Below are 20,997 nucleotides of genomic sequence, written 5' to 3' on the forward strand. Positions count from 1 at the left end.
ACAAAGTTAAGATTTTTACTTTTTTTTTTTACTGCTAATTAACATGCTATTTTCTGTTTCTTTCCAGAACCAAATCAGAAGGCAACACACACACCTACAGCAAGTGAGTATATTAAAAGTTGACCTAAAGAAACATGTTGGAAATGAACTATAAATTAATTATAAATCATACTAAAATTTTAGACATCTTAACTTCAGCTGGTAAGGTAGTGCTATGAAAAACCAGACTAATAATATGTAATCATTTTTATTTTAATAAGTCCTTCAGTTATTTACTAATTTATTGTAATTCCACCCTCCCCTGACCTCCTGCCTGCAAAACCTAAGGAATAAAATGCCAAGTCTAACAGAAGAGATGGGTGATGCATAAGTCTGAAACTGTAAGCAAGCCCCCAGTTAAATGCTTCCCTTTAGAAGAGTTTTCTTGGTCATGGTGTCTTATCACAGCAAGAGAACAGACTAAGATAGAGATGGAAGGAAATCCATTTTGTATGTGTGCCACCTTTTTGACATCTGTTCATCTGTTGATGAACATCTGGGCTAATTCCGTTTTCTGAGTGTTGTGAATAGAGCAGCAATAAACCTGGCTGAGCAAGAATCTCCTTAGACTAGGGAGTGGTACAGCTGGGTTAAATGGTAGTTCAGTTTCTATATGTTTCAGAACCTCCACATGGATTTCCTAGTGGCTGCCTCTCTTTATACTCCTGCCACAGTATTAAGAATTGCTCTTTCCCCAGATTCCTGTCCTGTGTGAGTTCCTTCCCTGACTTCCTTTGACGATGAACAGTGATGAGGAAGTATAAATCTAATGAACTCTTTTTTCCCCAACTTGCTTTTTAGTCATGGTGTTTTGTCACAGAGATAGAAACACTAAGACAAACATAAATATTATATGTAATTTTAAGAAGTTATTAAATAATTATTTGATTAATACCCCACATCTTTTCAAGCATCTTTAATGTTATTCACCTTCCTCCTACTCCAAGCCAAAGCCCCACTCCTGTTTTTCCCATTCACCCCATTCATAGAATCTGTGTCCTGCCATCATCCCCTCTAGTGTTTCTTTGCCTAACCCCTTTTGGTCCATTTTTTACATTCCTGGTTTCTGCAGAGGTCAGTGTTTCTAAATCTTCCTAATGATGCAACTCCTTAATACAGTTAGTCATAGTTGTGTTGATCCCCCACCATAAAATTGTTTCGTTGCTACTTTATAACTGTAATTTTGCTAGTGTTATGAATTGTAATGTAAATACCTGTTTTTTGATGCTGTTAGTTAACCTCTGTGAAAGGGTTGTTTGATGCCCAAAGGATTGAGACCCACCGGTTGAGAAAGGCTGTTTTAGGCTATATACACTGGCATACATATTTGTCTTTCTGGGGTCTGGAATTTTGGTTCTCAGCTTGTGGGCAACCCATTTTGGGGTAGCATATCAGATATTTACATTACAATTAATAACAGTAGCAAAACTACAATTATGAAGTAGCAACAAAATAATGTTAGGTATGGTTGGGGGTCACCACAACATGAAGAACTGTGTTAAAGGGTCGCAGCATTAGGAAGGTTGAGAATCACTGCCTTGGAGTCTGAAGGGCAGGACTTAGCAATCTAGAGTCAGTCAAATTTATATGCTGTGTTTTAAACTGATAAGAAACAAAATGTCTCTGTTGTTACCACATCCCTTTCCCTACAGAGCTGAAGATTTGCTATGTGTGTTACACTTGGTATGCTGGTGAACAACAGTGCTACTCACACATCTTAAATGTTTAGATTTTGCTTGGCATAGTATACGTCGTCTGTTCTGCATTCTCAATGTGTATTAATTTATTGGTACTTTCAGATGTAATTTTGATTTTTATTTAGGTCTGCATCAGAATATAGTACTCAACCACAAACCATCAGGTAAGCATTTAGGAAGTATTGCCTATAAGTAAATAAGATAAATTTATGATGAAAAAAATAGTTTGCAAATAACTGGTCAGTATGTTTTTGAGTAGCCACAGTTGGTAAAATACATCAAAACAAACGTTAGTATTTGTCAGTCTAGGAACAAGTATTAAGTAACTGGTCTTTCTTCAGTGGGTTGAACCTTATTTGATTGCCTACTTTTGTGATATGTAGGCACAACACCATTGTCCCAGTTAGCATTTCTATTGCTGTGAAGGGACATCATGACCCTGGCAACTCTTACAAAGGAAAACACTTAATGGGGTGGCTTATAGTTTCAGAAGCTTAGTCCATTATCATCATGGAGTGACATGCATACATAGTGCTAGAGAGGCGGCTGAGAGTCCTACATCTTGACCCGTGGACCCAAAGTGAACTGAGACATTGGGAGGTATCTTGAGCATATGATACCCCAAAGCCTGTCCTCACAGTGACACACTTTCTCCAACAAGGCCATTCTTACTTCAACAAAACCACACATCCTAAAATAGTGCCACTCCCTGTGAGCTTATGGGGGCCAATTACATTCAAACTACCACAACTAGTAAAATGTCACAAGAGAGAAGATAAGGATAATTAGTTGGAAAAACATGCTGGGACACATACAGACAGATGTCACTACTCAGTTTAGATTGTTATTATCCCAAATATGAACAACTGAGTGAATTAAAGAATTTAATTAAGGAATTTCTTTTTAATGGGTGTTCACAGCCCTAGATAAGCAAACACCTACTGGTTTGGAAGAAAAAAATAGCAATAAATGGGATTTTTTTGGTTGGATTAGTAGGAAATATGTAATAGCGGAAGCAGAAGATGGGACAGAAACACCGCTGTATCACAGGAGCCTCTGTCTTGTGTCTGTACTGCGCTCTCTGGGACTCTCAGGTCATGCTCATTCTTTTCCCTGTCTCACGAGTTCATTGGGTTGACGAGAAATATGGAGTCTGTGGATATAAAATGGAATAGAATCAAAATTCTGACTTTTGGCATAATGGTATAAAAATGTAAATTTTTCAGAAAGTTTTCTCTTTTCACCGACAACTTTGAAGGGAAAGAAGGGACTGCAATACTAACCAAACATAGTTCAACTTGCACAGATTGTATCCTGTGGACCTAAAAAGGTGTTTCTTATTTATTTAGATCAAAATCCCAGACAAGTAGTGCAACACCTGCCAACAGGTGAGTGTGTTAGGAAATGCTTCTTAAAATGAACATTCTTAAAGTGACATTAATAATCCATGGTTACCTAATACTTAAGAATTGATTAGTTCGATGAATGGCTAAAATACTAGAAGAATAAATGAACTACTTATATTTTCTTCAGTTGTTATTGCTAAGTAATATGTAAATCTAAACTAGCAGTTGCTAATATTCTAAGAGTTCTGGAAATTGCTGTTATCATTAGAATGGAGCTGGGGAATTTTGCTCAATAAGACCTAAGGATCTATAAATTGGTTTATAAAACAAAAATTGTTATAGACCCTTTTATCTATAAGGCACCAGTTGGCAACAGTATATGGTTTGTGAGTTTTAAGGGTCAAAAAATTCATTTGGGATACAGGTGTCATTGCATATGCCTGTAAACTCCCCTGCATTTGGGATGAGGAGGTGGGAAGATGTCAGCTTGGTCTAAATGACTGACTCTGTCTCTCTCAAAAAAGTTAGCTAAGTGGGATCAACCTTCTCTTAGCAGTAAGGCTACTCAAAACCAAGTTGTCAGCCCTCAAAGCAAAGCAGCCTGAATGACCTTAGCAGGCTGTGTTTACATACTTATGCACATATATGTAACAATAATAATCAAAGAGAGAGGCACAAGCGGGTGGCACAGGAGGAGTTGGAGAAAGGAAAGGGGATGGGGGAATTGAGTAACAGTATTTAATAAAAACGAGTACGATAGCTGTTCATGTGTCACATGCCCATAATCTCCTCACTTAGGAGGTGGAAGCAGGGAGGACCAGAGGTTTGGGGTCATCCTCAGCTACTTAATGGGCTCAAGGCCACCCTGGCCTATGTGGGAGCCTATTTCAGCAGAATAAATAAAAGTTTAAAACATGGTTTACATTTTTGGTTGTGTCTAAAATGGCCGAGAGGCACTTGAGAAAGTGCTCAACATCCTTAGCCATCCGGGAAACGCAAATCAAAACAACTCTGAGATACCATCTCACTCCTGTCAGAATGGCTAAAATCAAAAACACCAACGACAATTTATGCTGGAGAGGATGTGGTGAAAGGGGGACACTCCTCCATTGCTGGTGGGAGTGCCAACTGGTTCAGCCACTTTGGAAATCAGTATGGAGATTCCTCAGAAAAATGGGAATAAACCTACCACAAGACCCAGCAAATACACTCTTAGGCATATATCCAAAAGATGCCCATTCATACAACAAAGATGTCTGTTCCACTATGTTCATAGCAGCATTATTTGTAATAGCTAGAACTTGGAAGCAACTTAGATGCCCCTCAACCGAAGAGTGGATAGAGAAAATGTGGTACATTTACACAATGGAGTACTATTCAGCAGAAAAAAAAAACAATGGAATCCTGAGATTTGCAGGCAAATGGATGACACTAGAAGAAACCATCCTGAGTGAGGTAACCCAGTCACAAAAAGAGAAACATGGCATGTACTCCCTCATATATGGATTTTAGATCTGGGGAGTGCCAGCCTATAATCCCATGGCCAGAGAGTCTGGGAAACAGAACTTTCATTCAGTGGCTGATGGAAGAAGAGGCAGACTCCCATGGCTAAGCACTGAGCTGAACTCAAGAAAGCCAGTAACAGAGAGGGAGGACTGATGACCAAAGGGATTAAGACTGGGCTGGTTTAACCCCCAGAAACAGCTGACCAGACAAAGGTTAACTCTTGAATCCCAGGCATCAGCCTGGGAATCCAGCATGGGACTGATCAAGACCCCCTGAATGTGGGTGTCAGTGAGGAGGCCTAGGTAATCTATTGAGCCTTGGGCAGTAGATCAGTACCCATCCCAAGTATACACACGGACTTTGGACTCCCATCCAACAATGTGAGATGCACTCTCACCCTGAACTCTTGGGGGGAGGGTCTAGGCCCTGCCCTATATGAAATGACAGACTATGGACACCCCCATGGAGGGCCTCACCCTCCCTGGGGAAATGAGGGGATAATGAGGGGGGGATTTGGGGGAGGGCCCGGGAGGAGGGGAGGGAAAGGGAGAGGGACCTGGACCTGACTTGTGAAGCATCCTTGTTTCTTATCTAAATTTAAACTGAAAAATAAATAAAAAAAATAAAAATAAAAAAACATGGTTTACAACATGAAACGAAAAAAAGATGTGTAAAAATAAGAGTATTAATTTAAAAAGTAGCTATATTAATGTATTATAAATATATCATTATATCTGAAAAATGTAAAGTCTGTAAATGCTTTTCAGTTATAAGTACTTGATTCAAAATTAAAAGTTCTAGAAAATGATGAAAGTCAGTTACTTGTGGCCAAAACAAGGTGAGGAGCAAACAAAATAGGAAGCATTGTTTGGGAAGCGTCTTCTGCGGGCTCACTCGTTTGCTCTTTGCACCCCCTTCACTTTGTGAGGGGGTTATGCTTGGTGCCACTACCCTGAACTGCATTTGTTTCTTTTCTGCAGTTACTAACAACCCCTTCCGGAGGAGGAGAATAGCACCCAGGGACTCACTAAGAAATGAAGAGTCCACGTTCTTCCCTTGGTCACAGCTAAAACAGCTAATAAACCAAATGTGGACTAATTTCCAGGCTTGCTTGTCTGTTTTTCTGTGTCATTTCCTCTGCCTTGGCATCCTGTCCACTTGTAGTTGGGTCACACCAGTGCTCTGGGGGCAGTCAATGGTGTCAACTGTGGGTCATCTTTACTGTCTCTCTGACAGTATCTTCAGCATCTCCTGCTGTCTTTAACCCACCCCCTCCTCTCCCTCAACCCCCAAACTACCACTCCACTGCTTATCCTTTGCATCCTGGCCTTCTGGGTCAACTACAGGAATCAGAGCCGTGCTGGGTGTGTACCGTGGAGCCCTGGCCTTGAATAGAGAGGAGGAAGCAAGGTGAGTGCCAGTATTCAATTCTCTGCTTCCTGACAATAGGCACAAAACCATGTCTTCTCTACCAGGATGGACCGTAATACTCAAACTGTGAGCTAAAATACCCCCACCCCAGCCCACAAGACAGTTTTGTCGGATATTTTGTCACAGCAGTGAGAAAAGTAAGACAGGCACCACACTTCTCATCAGTGCCCAGACTTGAAGTTTCAGGAACCCACATAGAAGGGCAAGCTTTAGAAATTGCCTTGCCAGACTAGCTTATTGCCAGGAACCTAGAGACATTGACAAGAGTGGTACCCTATGTTACAATGGATGCTACATATTCCTCATATTCATTAAGCCTATATGTGGATATTTCTGCCGGAGTGGACCTTACACTCTACCAACAATTCCTGGCTAGAAGCAGTCCTTATATTGACTGTAAGCAGGCAGGGTTTTGGCATTTTTTATTTCTAGTCCAGAGTTCTACTAGGGTAGGATTGAAAGAAGTGCTCTTAACGGGCCTAGGGCCAAGGTGAAAGAGTAGTCCCCCTACAGACTCCCTTTCTCTGTAGGTCTAAGGCGGTCCTGCAGAAGAATTTTAGCCATGAATCCATGCCAGTTACCAAGATGACTGTAGGGATAGACAGAAGGCAGAATTGGAACCCACCTAATTGAGGCTCAGAAGGGAGTCTCCATGAGGACTCTGACCAGGACCAGATCTCCAGGACAGAATGGGGGAGGGCCCACCTCTCTCCCTTCAGGGGCTTCCTTCCTGACCTCTGAACTTGCTGGATCCTGGCTAGATATGGTACACCAGCTGGATAATCTCTAAGGGGCAGGCTCAGAAAGAGTCAGGGCCAATGCTCGTGGGTGCTCTTTAGCCACACCAAAGTTAACGGCAACAACTTTCTCCAGGGAATTTGGAATTATATTAGAAAGGGCGTTTTATCATCTTCTGTGCTCCAACCATTCCATAAAGATCCCCACCCACACTAGTTACTAATGGGTTTTAAGTCTCCCTGGTGAGTGGGTAACATCAATTTGTCAGTCTTCTAGACACTTTCAGTCTCTGTGTGTTGCATGGAGGTGGGTGGCAGTTATGCGGGTTAGCCATTTGACAGACGTCTGATACCTGATCTATCCAGATAACAGCTAATATTGCTCTCCCTCAAACATTCTTTTAACTAGGTGAAGGAGTGTTCCCTTTCCAGGTGGCATATTTAGTAGAGGGATTTGAACATTCTCCCAGTGTAGGCATTGGGATAGCCGTAGATGACCATCAGCAGTGACTCCAACCCCCTGGAGAAGCATGCGTCCCCTTTTTAGGGACAGATGGAAGACACAGGGAGAAGAGCATTCAAATTTAGGCTCTCTCTTGGTCAAACCTATCCAAGAGGAAGATGCTATATTTTTATTGCTAATGAATCATTGATGGAAACACCAGAAAAATGAACAATTCAATTAAAAAATCAGATCGGTGATGAAACTAAACAGTTCTTGATAAAATGTGGTTAAGGAGCATTTAAGAAAATGTTCAAAATCCTCAATTCTTAGGACAACTCAAAAACTACTTTGAGCTTTCTTCTTACCCCAGTCAGAATGGCTAAAATTAAAAAACAAATGGTGACAAAGGATTATCTGGGTGTGGGGAAAGGGAACATGTATTTGATGCTGGTAGGCATGCAAACCTGCTTAACCACATGGAAATTAATATGGAGGTAAAATATATTATCTACCATATAATCCAGTTATACCCAAAGTACTTTATATCTTACCGCAGAAGTACTTGATTATCTGTGTTTGCTTCTGCTCTAGTCATAACATCCAGGAAATAGAAATAGCCTAGATGTCCAGCAACCATGGGTACTGGATAGGTTTATACCAAATTTACCAAACTTGAATTTCCCACCATTTGCTGGGCCCTAAGTCATCTTATTAGACAGCTGTCAGTTACCCCAGAATAAAAGGACCATTCTTGCACTTGGGGGCTGCCTTGCCATGCTGGTCATTTTGTTGTTTTTCTCCTTTGACAGTTTGCAAAGCCCCTTCAGATTCTGTGACATCCCAGCTCAGGGAGGAGGCTTTCAGGTCAGCTCCATTTTGATTCCACAAGGTCTTATGTTCAAAGTGTGGTGTCTTCAGCAATATGGTCCTGCCCTCAAGTTCTGTGAAGAAACCAAGGGTCTTGACTCCCTTGACCAAAAACTGCAAAGGAGATTTTTGGTAGCTTATCTTTAGCTCTTGGGGAGAGCATTATCACCCAGTGTGGCATAACTCCAATAAAAGCATATATGCAAATATGCATACATTATATATTGTATTTTAAGTAAGCTTATAAAATGTTTCCTGTAGCTTAAAAAAGAATTCTTAGTGTTTTTATCTTTCTCCCTTCCTCAGTTAAGTTTCTTGCCTCCTCCCCACTTTTTTTTGTATTTCTTTCCTTCAAAGCGTATGCGTTCCACAATGCCCCTCTCTAGGACTCCTCCCACAGTTGCATTCTATTTTCTTGGCTTTTTTTTAGTTACTTCAGCTTATATACCCAGCCCTTTAAAAGACTAATTAAAGGACGAACCCAGGAGCGTGACAATAAGATCCTGAAGAGAATGTTTTGATCAAGGAGTATCTTAGGGAATGTTGTGCATGCAGCTGCAAAAATAAAAAAAAATCATGTCTGCAGCATTTTATTGTGCTCAGTTATTGGGACGATATGCTAGAATATCATTGGAGGACTCGTGGCGGCCATCAGTAACCTCAACGTTTCCGAGTGTCTTTTCCTCAGTAGAATGGAAATTTAAGAGAATGATAAACGATACAAAGAAAACCAACTCTCCGAAGCCTGAAGAGTAAACCGTAGGCAGGAGGCTTCCTTTCACAGTTGTAAGGATGGTTGGTACAGGCAGCCTACCTGGAAGTGTGCCACCCATTCTCCTGCTCTTTCCTCACAGGTTTCCTTGGAGACAGCCCTGCAGGTTCGGTGCGCTCGAGCTGCCATTACTGGCCACAACGCCCTTCCGCCGGGCCTGATGCTCCTCAGCTTGGCTCCAGGACCACCGAGGGAGCCATGTTCCTCCTCCTAGTGCTGTTTACGGGTCTTAGTGGGCTGCAAGCCGGTCAGAGTGAGTCTAGAGATAGAAGAGTCTCAGCTTCTGAGGGGCCAGGGTGGTTGAGGGGCAGGGTGGACATCACCTAGCCCCAGGCTCACACACTGCCCTGGCTTTGCTTTCTCATTGCTCCTCCTCGGTTGCAAAGCATTCCCTGGCATGGGATGGGTTTTCTTAATCATAATGTGGATGACAATGAATCGTATTTCCTCTCCCAATTCTGTTACAAGAGCCAACTAATCAACACAAAACAAACAAACAAACAAAAAAACAAAACCCACACAAAACAAACTTTTTTGGCAACTGTTGTCCTCCTTGAATAAGTTCTTTTTTCTTTTTTAAAATTTAGTTAGTATTTTTCATATATCATATTTTGATCATATTCTTTCCCTTTACCCAGATCCTCTCTCATCTCCCTACTCTACCCAACTTTATATTCTTTCTGTCTTACTCAACTGCTCCTCCCAACAAAAACCGAAACAAAAAGCCTACCAGTAAGATAAAAAGCCAATAAAAGTACCAAACTAAAACAAAAGACACATGGTGTCTGTTTTGCGCTAGCCAACTTCTCCTGGGCGGCACGTGGAGTGATGGGATACACACAATGCCATCCCACTAGAGAAAACTGATTTTCGCTTTCTTCGTAACCTTTTTTTCATGATGGTACTCAACGAGTCTATGTTTCTAAGCTTTTCACATCACCGTAGTTCAGTGTTTAAGTAGTTTAGCTGCGAATCGAGAAGCGGGAGGACAGTGGGAAGCGAGAAAGAGGAGAGCAGGGGAGAGGAAGGAGAGGAAGGGGGACAGGGAGGATGATTAGCAACATTTTAATATACAGTGGAAAAGGGAAAGGAAAAGATGTAGAAACCACCCAAACAACTGTTAACATAGAGAAACAGACGCAGAATTAGACTTAAAAAATGGGTCTCAAAATGGTATTGCTTATTTTTATTTTTAGATCCTCGGAAAACCATCCTGCAGACAACGGTTCCCGAAAAGATTTCATCACCAGATGTGGAAAAAGACCCTGAAAATAATGTAATAGCAATATCATCTTTATATGTCGCTCGTGTGAAGTTTAGCACATCAAGACTGAAACTGGTTAGGTAGAGGCGGGGCTGGAAGAGCCCAGAAAAGCTCAACCGCAGCAGGGCATTGTGGGATAGGAGCTTCCGGGGTGGGGCCTAGGGGGTGCCAAAAAGGTGGCAAACTACTAGAATGGGGCCCCAGGATGGAATTAGGGTGAGGCTGTGATACGGAGGGTAAGGTGAAGTAGGCTGTCTTGGGATACTGGAATTATCTGTCTAAACCAGAAGATACTAGTTCACACCAGGCAACCTTCTGCCCTAGGGATGCTAGGAAGGACCATCACGGGTGCTAGGCTTCATCACCACCTTCTCAGTACAGCATTTTGAAGGCTCAGAAACCCACATGGGAAGGGAAGCCAAAGACCCTTGCATATTTTTTATTAGTTTTGCTAGTCCTTTAAAACATAAAGTGGAACAAACACATAAGTTATCACGTGACTGACGTTTTAAAAACTATTTTTGTTGCAGATTGTATATCTTATTATGATAGCTGAAAAACCATATTTTGTCCATCTTAAAAAACAGTGAGTAATTATTTTGTTATTCCAAATTAAAATTTTTTTTACTTTTATAACAGATATGATTATAATCACTACAGTTCAAATGTATTAATGTGTATTGAATGTTGGCCATTACACAAGGTCCTTGACATAAAAAGAAAATTTAAGCAAGATACACAGGGCATTTATAGCACATGAAGATATTTTCCAAGGCACTAATGCTAAGAAACTGAATTTTATTAAAATATGGTAATAAATGTGTAAGTTATGTTTTTAGCAAGTTAGTAAAAGCTTTTTGGGATAGAGGTTAAGTTGTGACTTGATAAAGGATACAGATTAAAGATATGTAAGGACAATGTATAAAGACATGGTGCGTGCTCTGTGATCCGTGTGAGCATTGATGAGGATGGGCCATCAGTTACGGCACGAGGAAGACAGATTCCATAGACCTCAAGACAGAATCAGTAGAACAATTGAGAGACAGGGAGGGACCTCAGATAATTTAGCTGTTGCTCAAGAAAATGGGTAGGTTATTGTGTATTTAAGTAATGATTATAAATCAGGGAGGTACTCATAAGAAGACTGAGTACTTATGTCCAAGTCAGTGTTTTTTTTTGCTGGAGAGGTGCATATAAGACTGAATCTCCGAGGATGTTCAGCAAGTAAACAGTAAACAGTAATAGTAATAGCAAACAGTAATGTGTTATTATTATTATTATTGATGAATGCATATGCAGAAAATGCTTATAAACCTTGGGAAAGATCAATATTTTGGGGGTAGGTGGGAAAATATGTAGCTAACATGGAAGATGAAGCTGAAAGAACATGGAGAAAGGACAAGAGGAAGTGTAATAACTACAGATATCGGAAAGAATGGTCATTGTTTGAGATAGTATCTGGGCAATCAGTATAGCTTTGGTCAGTAATGTGCCTTTTGGATCTCAAAACCGATGGGTTTAGACATTCCCCACAAGAACTTAAGGGTGGTTAAGAACCGAGAAGACAAAAGATGTGTGTATACACCACACTTCTAATTAAAAAAATAATCTGTTGCCCATTAAAAGAGGACAGAGCAGCATTGGAGCGTGGCATCAAGTGAGAATCCCTTAGGCTGGTAGTCACTTCTAAACAACTTTTCTAATAGCACAGGGGTAAAAAGCCTATGGAACCATGGTAGAGAAATTACAGGAGAGGAATGGTTCATGGATTCTGTGGCACAGGTGAAAGGGCTTTGTTTGAAATGAAAAAGTAACCTGCATTAAAGGAAGGAGGAATGCAGGCTCAGAGGGTGTGACAGAGGGTGGCATGGAGGATGTGTATCATGGCTGGTAGAGATGGTGTCAAGTTCTTTAATATTTAGTGCGGTGGGAGATTATGGAAGAAATGTCTGACCCCTGTTATTAGGAACTGTAGACCTAGCACTTGTGAGACTGAGACAGGAGGATTGCAATGAATTCAGTTGTTGTGTCTACCTAGTTGTATCAAGAAGGAAGAGGAACATTCTAGTTTAGGGATTCAAATATAAAATCTGATATCACTGAATGACAAAGATTTGAAAGGCCCTGGACATTAGAGCCTATATTATTTCTCTTTTGAGTTGCCCATTAATCTGCCTGTTAGTGTTTTCTCTATTCAAAAGGCTAATATCAGTGACAGGAAACTAGACAGCAGAGTACAGCAAGCCAACTGGTAGTCAGTTAATTTGCATGTAGAGACTGTGTCTTATGTTTGTCTCATTGGAAGATGCTTTTGGGATTTTTACATAGATCACTTCTGGCTCCAGCTGCGGTGGCTTACACATATGATGAAAACGGTGTCCGACAATCTCAATCTTTGTCTCCTCTGGTAAGCCTTAAAGTTTCTTCCATATTGGTTTGATATTTGGGTTTTCTTTTTTAAAGTGGTCTCTAATTACCTCAGCATTACTATATGTATTCATTGGAATTGTATAACATACTCGGATGCCATTTTCTGCTTGGTGCTAATATATTGGGTAATTGACTATCATACCAAAGTACTGAGGTAGGTGAATAATAAGCACGGACCACATGTCTTAGGTGTTTATTGAAGAATGAGCTAGCCACCTGCTTTCCTTTGTACATGTTTTGTTTTCCAGGAAAGTTGCACTTACAGTGGCTATGTTGCAGGTTTTCCAAACTCTCTGGTGACACTCGGCATTTGCTCAGGACTCAGGTTGTATATTATTTAAAGATACTACGGTAGTTAGCTTGCTACTGCTGTGAGGACCATGACAAAAAGCAACCTGGGGAGGAGAGGGCATGTTCTATCTTATACCTCTAGGAAACAGTCCATCCCTAACGAGAGCTGGGGCAGGCCCTTGGGGAAAGGAACTGAGGCAGAGGCCATGGAGCGACTTGAGTTGTTTGCCATGACGTGATCCGTTTGCTTTATTGTGCAACTCAGGACCTGCTGCCCTGGGATGGCAGCATCCACTGTAGCCTGGGCCCCTTCACATCAACCATTACTCAAGAAAATGCCCCACAGACTTGCCAATAGGCAGTCTGATGGAGCATTTTGTCAACTGAAGCTTCTCTTCCCAGGTAACTCCAGCTTGTGGTGAACTCATGAGGAAACCACTGGCGAGGGACTTAGTTCGGCAGCATTATATCTTGCTGTCTTATGAATTTAGTCTTCCATGATTCTCATTCTGTATTCACCCTTATTTTTAATGTCTCTGAGAATTGTACCCAAATTGCTAAGAAAATGGGGCCATGAGTCTGTTCCTGGGGAGGGGCCATGTAGGGATCTTCATGGGACCTTGTGGTTGAGGCTGTGGTCCGTTTTGAGTGTGGGGAGCACCAACCAATATTTTCATAGCTCTCTAGTTTCAACCAATGCTGTTTTTGATTTCCTAGAATAAATGAGAATGTTTAAGGATAATAGAGATTTTGGCTTACTGGCCATTTTAAGGCATATATTTCCTTCAGTTCATCTACACTAATAATTTAGAACCAAGTTATCTAAGAAAAGTCAGGAGTGTCATAGATGAGGGACCTATCTTAGTTAGGGTTTCCATTGCTGTGATATAACACTGTGATAAAGTGACTTGGGGGAGGAAATGGTTTATTTCATCTAATAGTTTACAAGTCCATCATCCAGGGAAGTCAGGACAGGAACTCAGAGGCAGTAACTAATGTAGAGACCTGTTCCCCATGGCTTGCTCAGTTCAAAATGCTGTCTTATATAATCCAGAACCATCTGCCCAGTGATAGCATAATGAATGGGCTAGACCCTCCTCCATCAATTATGAATCAAGAAAACATCCCACAGACATATCTACAGGCCAATCTGATGAAGGCGTTTTCTCAATTAGCATCCCCATTTCAAAAAGATACGTCTAAATTTATGCTGGGTTAACAAAATGACCAGCATAGAACCCAAGACTAAGGAAGAGCACTTCTACCGACTAGTACAGAAAGCTGATACACAGTACACCAGAGAGGAGCTTTGGAGCATACATCCATGCCTGTACCCGGTCTCCTGCATGTCTGATATAGGCAGCACATGTGTCCCTTAGCACAGTGATCTGGTTCTGGTATAACCTTGAAGAAAATATAGGTAAAGGAGACAGATAAAGATGACTTTGGACTTAAAAAAATCCCAGCCAAACTTAGCCATTAGAATATTATACATTTGGTTGAATCATTTCAGACTTTTCTCTGATTGTTCTAACATTCAGGGGAACAATACAATTCCAAAATATCTCCTATGGAATTGAACCTGTTGAAGCCATGTCAGGGTTTGTGCACGTGGTCTATGAGAGCACAAATGAGAACACTGAGATCCCTGTATTTGAAGACAACGAGAGTTACAATTGGTATAACGAGTCACAGTTAGAGTTAAGAAGCAATGCAAAGGTAGGTGTTCATTCTTTTAACTCCTTCAGTATAATTTTATGAAGTGAAAATGCTTTTAGAGTACCCCTTTCTATGGTTTTATTTTTTAAATGAAGGTCCCATGTCATCTTTTAATAGCTAGAGGAGTCCCAGTTGAAATTAGATACAAGTTCAGTAAAAACTTAGGTGATTAACCAAAGAAACAGGAGATTTGAACATAGAACCGAAAGTGGCTAGACATTTTAATGCCTGTGCTTTTAGATAATCAACACAGTATGTTCCCCCAATCACTGCAGATATTTAGATGAAAGTATTAGTTATTTTATGGCTGTCCAAAAATAGATAATTTTAATGACTTACTTAAGGCAAAATAGAGTAATGCCCTTCCCATTAGCAAGGGCCCATTAACTGCCATGGTAGCATGCCTGGCCTGCATGCCGTTGACTGCAAACTTCGGTGATATATTTCAGGAGTACATGGTTAGCTAAATTATCTTCACACTTGTTAGCAAAAATATCGTCCTACATGGATAGCTTGAAATTATCAGAAGGGTGAAGGAAAACAAGGCCTTGGTTATAAACTTAGCATCTTTTTTCAAATATTACAAAATAAAAATTTCATGAGTTCTCAGCCAGCTTGAAAAGTGTAGCTGAAAGTTCTTGCTAGCCACAGCACTTCTGTGCTGCGAGATCCCCCGAATGGCCGCGAAATTGTGTGTTTGAAAACAGCCTTACTACATAGTTTGTAGCAGATATTTTCATCATATTTATAAATGTAATTTTAGTAGAAGATAACATTTAAGAAAATTTCTCAGGATTCATATCGTGTGTTTTTCAGAAAACTGCATTTGTCAACTTATCCCCGCGGTACATTGAGATGAATCTTGTCGTGGATAAACAGCTGGTGTGTCCCCTTCTTTTTTATGTCAATCATTTTGATAGTCTCCCAGATGTATACAGTGTGTTATGACCATATCTGCCTCCCTTACCCTGTCTCATCCTCCTTCCCCTACCTCCCTTCATTCTTTTCTTCTTCATTGCACCAGTGGGCAGGTCTTGCCTGCCGGGTCGGTACTGCAGCACACAGAGCCCACAGAAGACTTCTCACACTTTTCTGGAATTATAATGTTCAGTTAGGTTATTAACTAGTAGCTTTCTGTGTGCTCTTAAGAACATCCTTGGTTTGGGTTCCCTCCCCCCACCTCTCCTGCCATTCCTCTAGTCATTTAAATCTTTCTGTGCCTAGTATTCCCCCCTTTTATGTCACGTGAGGTTTGTCATCATGCACGGCTCCTCCCTTGTTTCTTGTCTTCTATAGACACGCATTCCAGCAACCCAGGAGTATCTCTACCACTTATTTCTTATGGCTCTACTGCTACCAGCCATTGTGGTGTTTTGCCTGACTTCCTCAGCTGCTGAGAATGTGAACTGGTGTACACAACTGTTGACACTTGCCCCTCTGTGGAGACAATATGGCTGGAGCCATCATGGTGCCATCTTGCTCCTGGTCTACAATGTATTAAACGATGTTAAAATCCATGTTGCTGGTTATTTTAAAGTAATTATTTACTTATCATTATTGACTTTTTAGATTTCAATCAGAATGTAGTTTTATTCAGAGTACAGTGTCATTTGTATGTTTAGAAGCATGTGTTTGTTTATTTATATCCATTCAATTTCAAAATTGCTTTTTTTTCCAGTTTGATTACATGGGCTCTGACACTAAAATTGTGATACAGAAAGTTATTCAGATCATCAGCCTTGTTAACACTGTGAGTTTTCAAAAGCAAGTTTGTTTATAGAATCTGTAAAAATAGGGATATGAACCAATGTCTGTCATATTTTGTGAGCTCTTGAAGACATTATACAACCAAAAGTACCATGTTAAATATGTTTTTAAGTGTTTCAAGGGGTGCTCAAATTCATATAAAATTCCTTTATCTTTTTATCTTTTCTTTTTAGATGTTCTTCAAGTTAAAACTGACTGTTATGATACATTCCATTGAAATCTGGTCGAAGGAAAACAGAATTTCTTTCCCAGAGGACCCTAAGAACTTATTGATTGCATTTTTAAATTGGAAACAGAATAAACTGCAACATGTGTCATATTTATTGGCGTAAGCATATATTCTGTATCTACTAACATTGAAGGAATAGCTCAGATAACATGTATATCACTTATGAAGATACACATTTGCTTTGCATGCATTGTTTTCTAATTTCTTGAATATCATGAATATAAAAATGGAGGACATGAAGTCTTTCTCCCTTAGGACTAATGTGAGGCAAAATGTACACAGTTTTATTGAACAAGACAGAAGTGGCAAAGATGTGATATAGAGTAGATTGCTGGTAGCTGCAGCTGCAGCTGCTGATCTGAACACAACAGCTCCATTTTCCTATCATAACCAAACGAAATCTTCAATAATCATGGAAAATTAGAAGTATATGAAAATGAATCAAATGTCTTTGGATTACAAATATCTGTTACTTGCTATCAACTCTCTTTAATTCTGCTTCTTACCTAATTAATCATCTAGTTAATATTTTAATAGTTAATATTTTAAAAATAAAAATTTAAAAATAAAGCTCTAGTTACTGATAATGATAGATTAATGACAAGCCCAGAAAATTGAGGTTTTAGGGATTTCTAGCTATATAGACACTTAAAGTTTTATATACACACACACAGATCTGGTATATGGAGTCGGACTGAAAACTACTGTTACTACTGACTGCAGAGGCATGTTCAATAGATGGTTGGGTCTTAGCCTTGTATATTCCCAGATGGTTATGAAATTCCCAGTTGATGTATTGAAATATTCTTAATATTGAAGCTTTGGGGAATATATTTAAAGCAACACAGAGCTTAGACTACAGTAAATGTTGATAATCTTTGATCCTGTGAAAATTAACATTACTTACACTGCTTTCCAATCTACTCATGTTCACCTCATAGCTTTAAGAAGTATCCTGCTTCCATTGGAGCCTTATACCCAGGGAACTTGTGCAGAGCAGATTTTGATGGTGCTGTTGCCTTGGTATGTAATTGCTTTTTTTTCCATGTTTGAAAAATTCCTAAATATTTTATTAGAGAAGAACATCTTTTATTTGTTTGTTTATTCTTCTCTCTTATAATAATACATCCTGACTGCAGCTTCCTGGATTCACTCCCTCCACCCATCTCCCCCATATCTGCCCTAGATCCATCCCCAACCTCCCGAACCCATTTGTCCCTGGAAAAGAATAGGCCTCCCAGAGACATTAACTGAAAATATTATAGTGAGCTAGAATAAGAACAGGCACAAACCCTCACATTAAGGCAAGGGGAGGGAACCCGGCAGGAGAAAAGGGGTCCCAGGAACAGGCAAAAGAGTCAGAGATAACTCAGCTCCCACTATCAGGAGTCCCTCCCAAACACCAAGCTTACAACCATAACATCTATGCCAAGGGCCCAGCACAGACCCATGCGGGCTCTGCATTCGCTGATTCAGTCTCTGTGAGCCCCCCATGAGACCTGCTTTATTGGTCTCTGGTGGTGTTCTCCTGGTATCTTCCACCCCCTGGCTGCCACACTTCCTCCCCTGCCTCTTCTTCAGGGTTCTCCAAGCTCTGAGAGGAGGGACCAACAGGATGGAGACCTCCAACCTGGGCTCTTTCTAGAAGGAGAATTTTTTCTGAGTTTACTTATCTTTTCACAGCTTTTATGTTACAGTCCATTACATCAACCTGTGCCATGTACCTCAGCATTAAAAGCACACTGCTGTCTGCCTTGGGGGATTCAATTTGTTAATTTTTAAGTGCTTATTGGTAGTATTTGTTTTTTACAGTTCTTTGCTGGACTTTTTTTTTTTTCAAATTACAGACCCATCATAGAAGTAGGAAGTACCCCATTTCCTCCTTTATTTTTGACATAGTTATTTTTCATTAAATGTTCTTTTAAAAAATCATCAATGAATCTATTTAAAGAAGTTTCCTTGTTGGAAAATTTTAAAGAAATCAATCCAATTTTCTGTTATCAATGATTTAATGCCTCGTGTCGTGTGGGCAATAGTACATTGTTTTTCAAAGGATGTGTCAATTTCGTATGTTCAATAAAATTGCTCATAATATTAATTTACCTTGCCTCCCTCCACCTTGTCCTTTCTTTGAGGTTGTGTTCCCTAGGGCTTATTAGCTCTTTTCCTTTTAAAGTGACTAAGATATGATTGGCCTCTTTCGATAGTGTTTGCTTTTATTGGTACTTTTTAATCTACTTTTATGTTTCCCATCCCTAGCATCTAAACCTTGATGGTGAGTTTGTCTGAAGGCACTTAAAGCTACAAACATTTTATGCCAACTTAGGTATATCATAAATGTTGTGATGTTTCATAGTTAAGTCCACAGTATTTTCTAATTTTCCCAGCACAGCTTCCATTATATATGAACAATCATCCCTGTCTGTCTGAGCATACCTTTACCCTGGCTCTAAATTGGAGGCTCCTTTTCTGGAACATTTCTGGATTTAACACAAGGGCTTGTTCAGTTTAGGGCTTTTATATCCAGATGAAACCAGAAAGCCCTGATCCTGACTTCCTGGCTTCTAGCAGTTTTTAAATTTCTTTTCACTATGTTTTTTTGTGTTTCTTCCTTGGGTACATTTTGGGTGGGGTGGCAGTGAAGTAATTTTGTCCTTAATGGAAGGATGGAAACTGTTTTCGTTCATTGTGTCTAAGTTTGTCAATGAGGGAGTCTACTCTTTCTTCCTTGGATGTGGAAGAATGTGGTACACCTCTATTCCTTTTTTCTTTCACCTACCCATGCTTATTGTCAGCTAGGCTGTCAGGCTTTTTTGTTTTTGTTGTTTGACTTAGTGTCTTCATTTTGATTGGCAGGCATCTACTGCTGTTCAAGTGGAGCTATAGGGTCTTTGAGAGCTGTATAGTGTCCACTCTTTTGGAACTATGATCTGTTTTAGTCATTTTCTTTGGGGTTCTGTATTTATTGTCGGTTTTAAAAATTAATTAAAAAAATTTTTTTGCCATTGTAGTAGGTATGATGTGACATTGTGGTTTTGACTTCTATTTCCCAATGAATGGTAGTGCCAAGGGCCTCACACTGTTGGCCATTTGTATGCCTCTAAGAAGTGTCAGTTTGGGTCTCGGCACATGTCTACATTTTTTGTCATGTATTAGTTAATTTTCCCATTGAATTGTGAGAATTCCTTACATGTTTGGACATTAACACTACCAGACACATACTTTTCAAACTTCCTCCCTTCTCACAGGCTGCCTTTTGATTTGTTAATTGATTCATTTGCTGTAAACAACAACAACAATAAAACTGATCTAATTTAAGGACTTTAGTCTGACATTCATTTTTTGCTCTGTAACCTGAGCTTTTGGCATCTTATCCAAGAAAATCTTGCAAAGGCCAAGGTGCAGAAACCTTCACACTTCTCGTTCCAGGATGCTAGTATTAGGTCTGTAATCTATGTCAAGTCGGCTTTTGTGAATGATGAGAATCTCCAGTAGTCACAACACCCTTTATTGAACACCCTGTTTTTTTTCTCACTGTGATATCTTGCCATTCTTAAAAAAGCTAATCAGCAACTTACATGCATGGTTTCATGTGGGGGCCCTCTGCTGAGTTCTGTTGGTCTATATAGTTGGTTTTTTGTAAGTACCATTTGTTTTGATTGACTTAGTTTTGAATTACAACTTGAGCAGTTTTGCTCCCTGTGCTTTAGATGGTTGTGGCCTGTGGTCTTGTGACAGTGCACAGATGTTAGGATTCTCTTTCACTTATGTGAAGAATCTAAATAATTATAGATGAAGTGGATATTTTAACCACTTTTACTCTTCCAATATCTGAGATGGGGTATCTGCCACATTATTTGTGTCACTTTAATTTCTTTAATCTGTATTTTTGGGGTGTAATAAACCCCCATCTAAGTATTTTGTGTTGGTTGTGTGTCACAAGTTGTGGTGATATCTTTCTTGCACAAATAAAGCCTATCTGGAGGTCAGAGAATATAACTTGCTACTAGCTAACCACAGAGGTCTGGAGGTCTGTACAGGCAGACAGGAAGTGACATAGCTTGGCAAAAACAGGATATAAGCAGGGAGAAACAGGAAATCACTTTCTTCTCTACTGAGACACTTAGGAGTTGAGGTGTGCTGTGACTTGCTCCTTCTCTCTAATCAGCGTTTGCCTCTATATCTGACTCTGCCTTTTTATTTTTTAGACCAGTTAAGAGCTCCTTTTACAACTAGTAGCATTATTTTCTTGTTTTCTCTTCTGTGTCATTATTGTAAACACTATTAAATTGTATGTGTTAGCTTTGGCTGCTCCAAGCTCCCTGGGTTTGTGTGTCCTAATACCCTTTGGGCTTTCTGAGCAGGAGGGAATGGCTTTTGCAAACCACATTGACTTCCTCCTCCTTTCCTTTTGCATGGCTTTTCTTTCTCTTTCTTGACTGGTCACTCTTGCTAGA

The 20,997-nt window shown here is 40.0% G+C and overlaps 2 protein-coding genes across 6 annotated transcripts in view; both read left to right on the forward strand.

Annotated features, from left to right (window-relative positions):
• LOC101838551 (disintegrin and metalloproteinase domain-containing protein 32) overlaps nucleotides 1-5,687 on the forward strand; it is a 100,270-nt gene extending 94,583 nt beyond the window's left edge. For both annotated transcript variants that reach the window (XM_040731905.1, XM_040731906.1), the window contains 4 exons: nucleotides 68-103; nucleotides 1,862-1,900; nucleotides 3,086-3,124; nucleotides 5,569-5,687. In XM_040731905.1, the coding sequence (XP_040587839.1) occupies nucleotides 68-103; nucleotides 1,862-1,900; nucleotides 3,086-3,124; nucleotides 5,569-5,575 (121 nt within the window). In that variant the 3' untranslated portion in view covers nucleotides 5,576-5,687. The remainder of the gene's footprint in view (nucleotides 1-67; nucleotides 104-1,861; nucleotides 1,901-3,085; nucleotides 3,125-5,568) is intronic.
• A 3,265-nt stretch (nucleotides 5,688-8,952) lies between these two features.
• LOC101838292 (disintegrin and metalloproteinase domain-containing protein 5) overlaps nucleotides 8,953-20,997 on the forward strand; it is a 31,068-nt gene continuing 19,023 nt past the window's right edge. For 2 of the 4 annotated variants that reach the window (XM_040731955.1, XM_040731956.1), the window contains exons 1-10: nucleotides 8,953-9,093; nucleotides 10,037-10,116; nucleotides 10,635-10,690; nucleotides 12,433-12,511; nucleotides 12,783-12,859; nucleotides 14,367-14,544; nucleotides 15,361-15,426; nucleotides 16,223-16,294; nucleotides 16,485-16,639; nucleotides 17,482-17,563. In XM_040731955.1, coding sequence (XP_040587889.1) covers nucleotides 9,039-9,093; nucleotides 10,037-10,116; nucleotides 10,635-10,690; nucleotides 12,433-12,511; nucleotides 12,783-12,859; nucleotides 14,367-14,544; nucleotides 15,361-15,426; nucleotides 16,223-16,294; nucleotides 16,485-16,639; nucleotides 17,482-17,563 — 900 coding nt within the window. In that variant the 5' untranslated portion in view covers nucleotides 8,953-9,038. Of the gene's footprint in view, nucleotides 9,094-10,036; nucleotides 10,117-10,634; nucleotides 10,691-12,432; nucleotides 12,512-12,782; nucleotides 12,860-14,366; nucleotides 14,545-15,360; nucleotides 15,427-16,222; nucleotides 16,295-16,484; nucleotides 16,640-17,481; nucleotides 17,564-20,997 lie in introns of those variants that run through there. The other 2 variants (XM_040731954.1, XM_040731957.1) reach the window with 2 other exon arrangements.

The sequence above is a fragment of the Mesocricetus auratus genome, unplaced genomic scaffold (genome assembly GCF_017639785.1).
Source record: "Mesocricetus auratus isolate SY011 unplaced genomic scaffold, BCM_Maur_2.0 Super-Scaffold_100026, whole genome shotgun sequence".
Taxonomy (NCBI): Eukaryota; Metazoa; Chordata; class Mammalia; order Rodentia; family Cricetidae; genus Mesocricetus; species Mesocricetus auratus.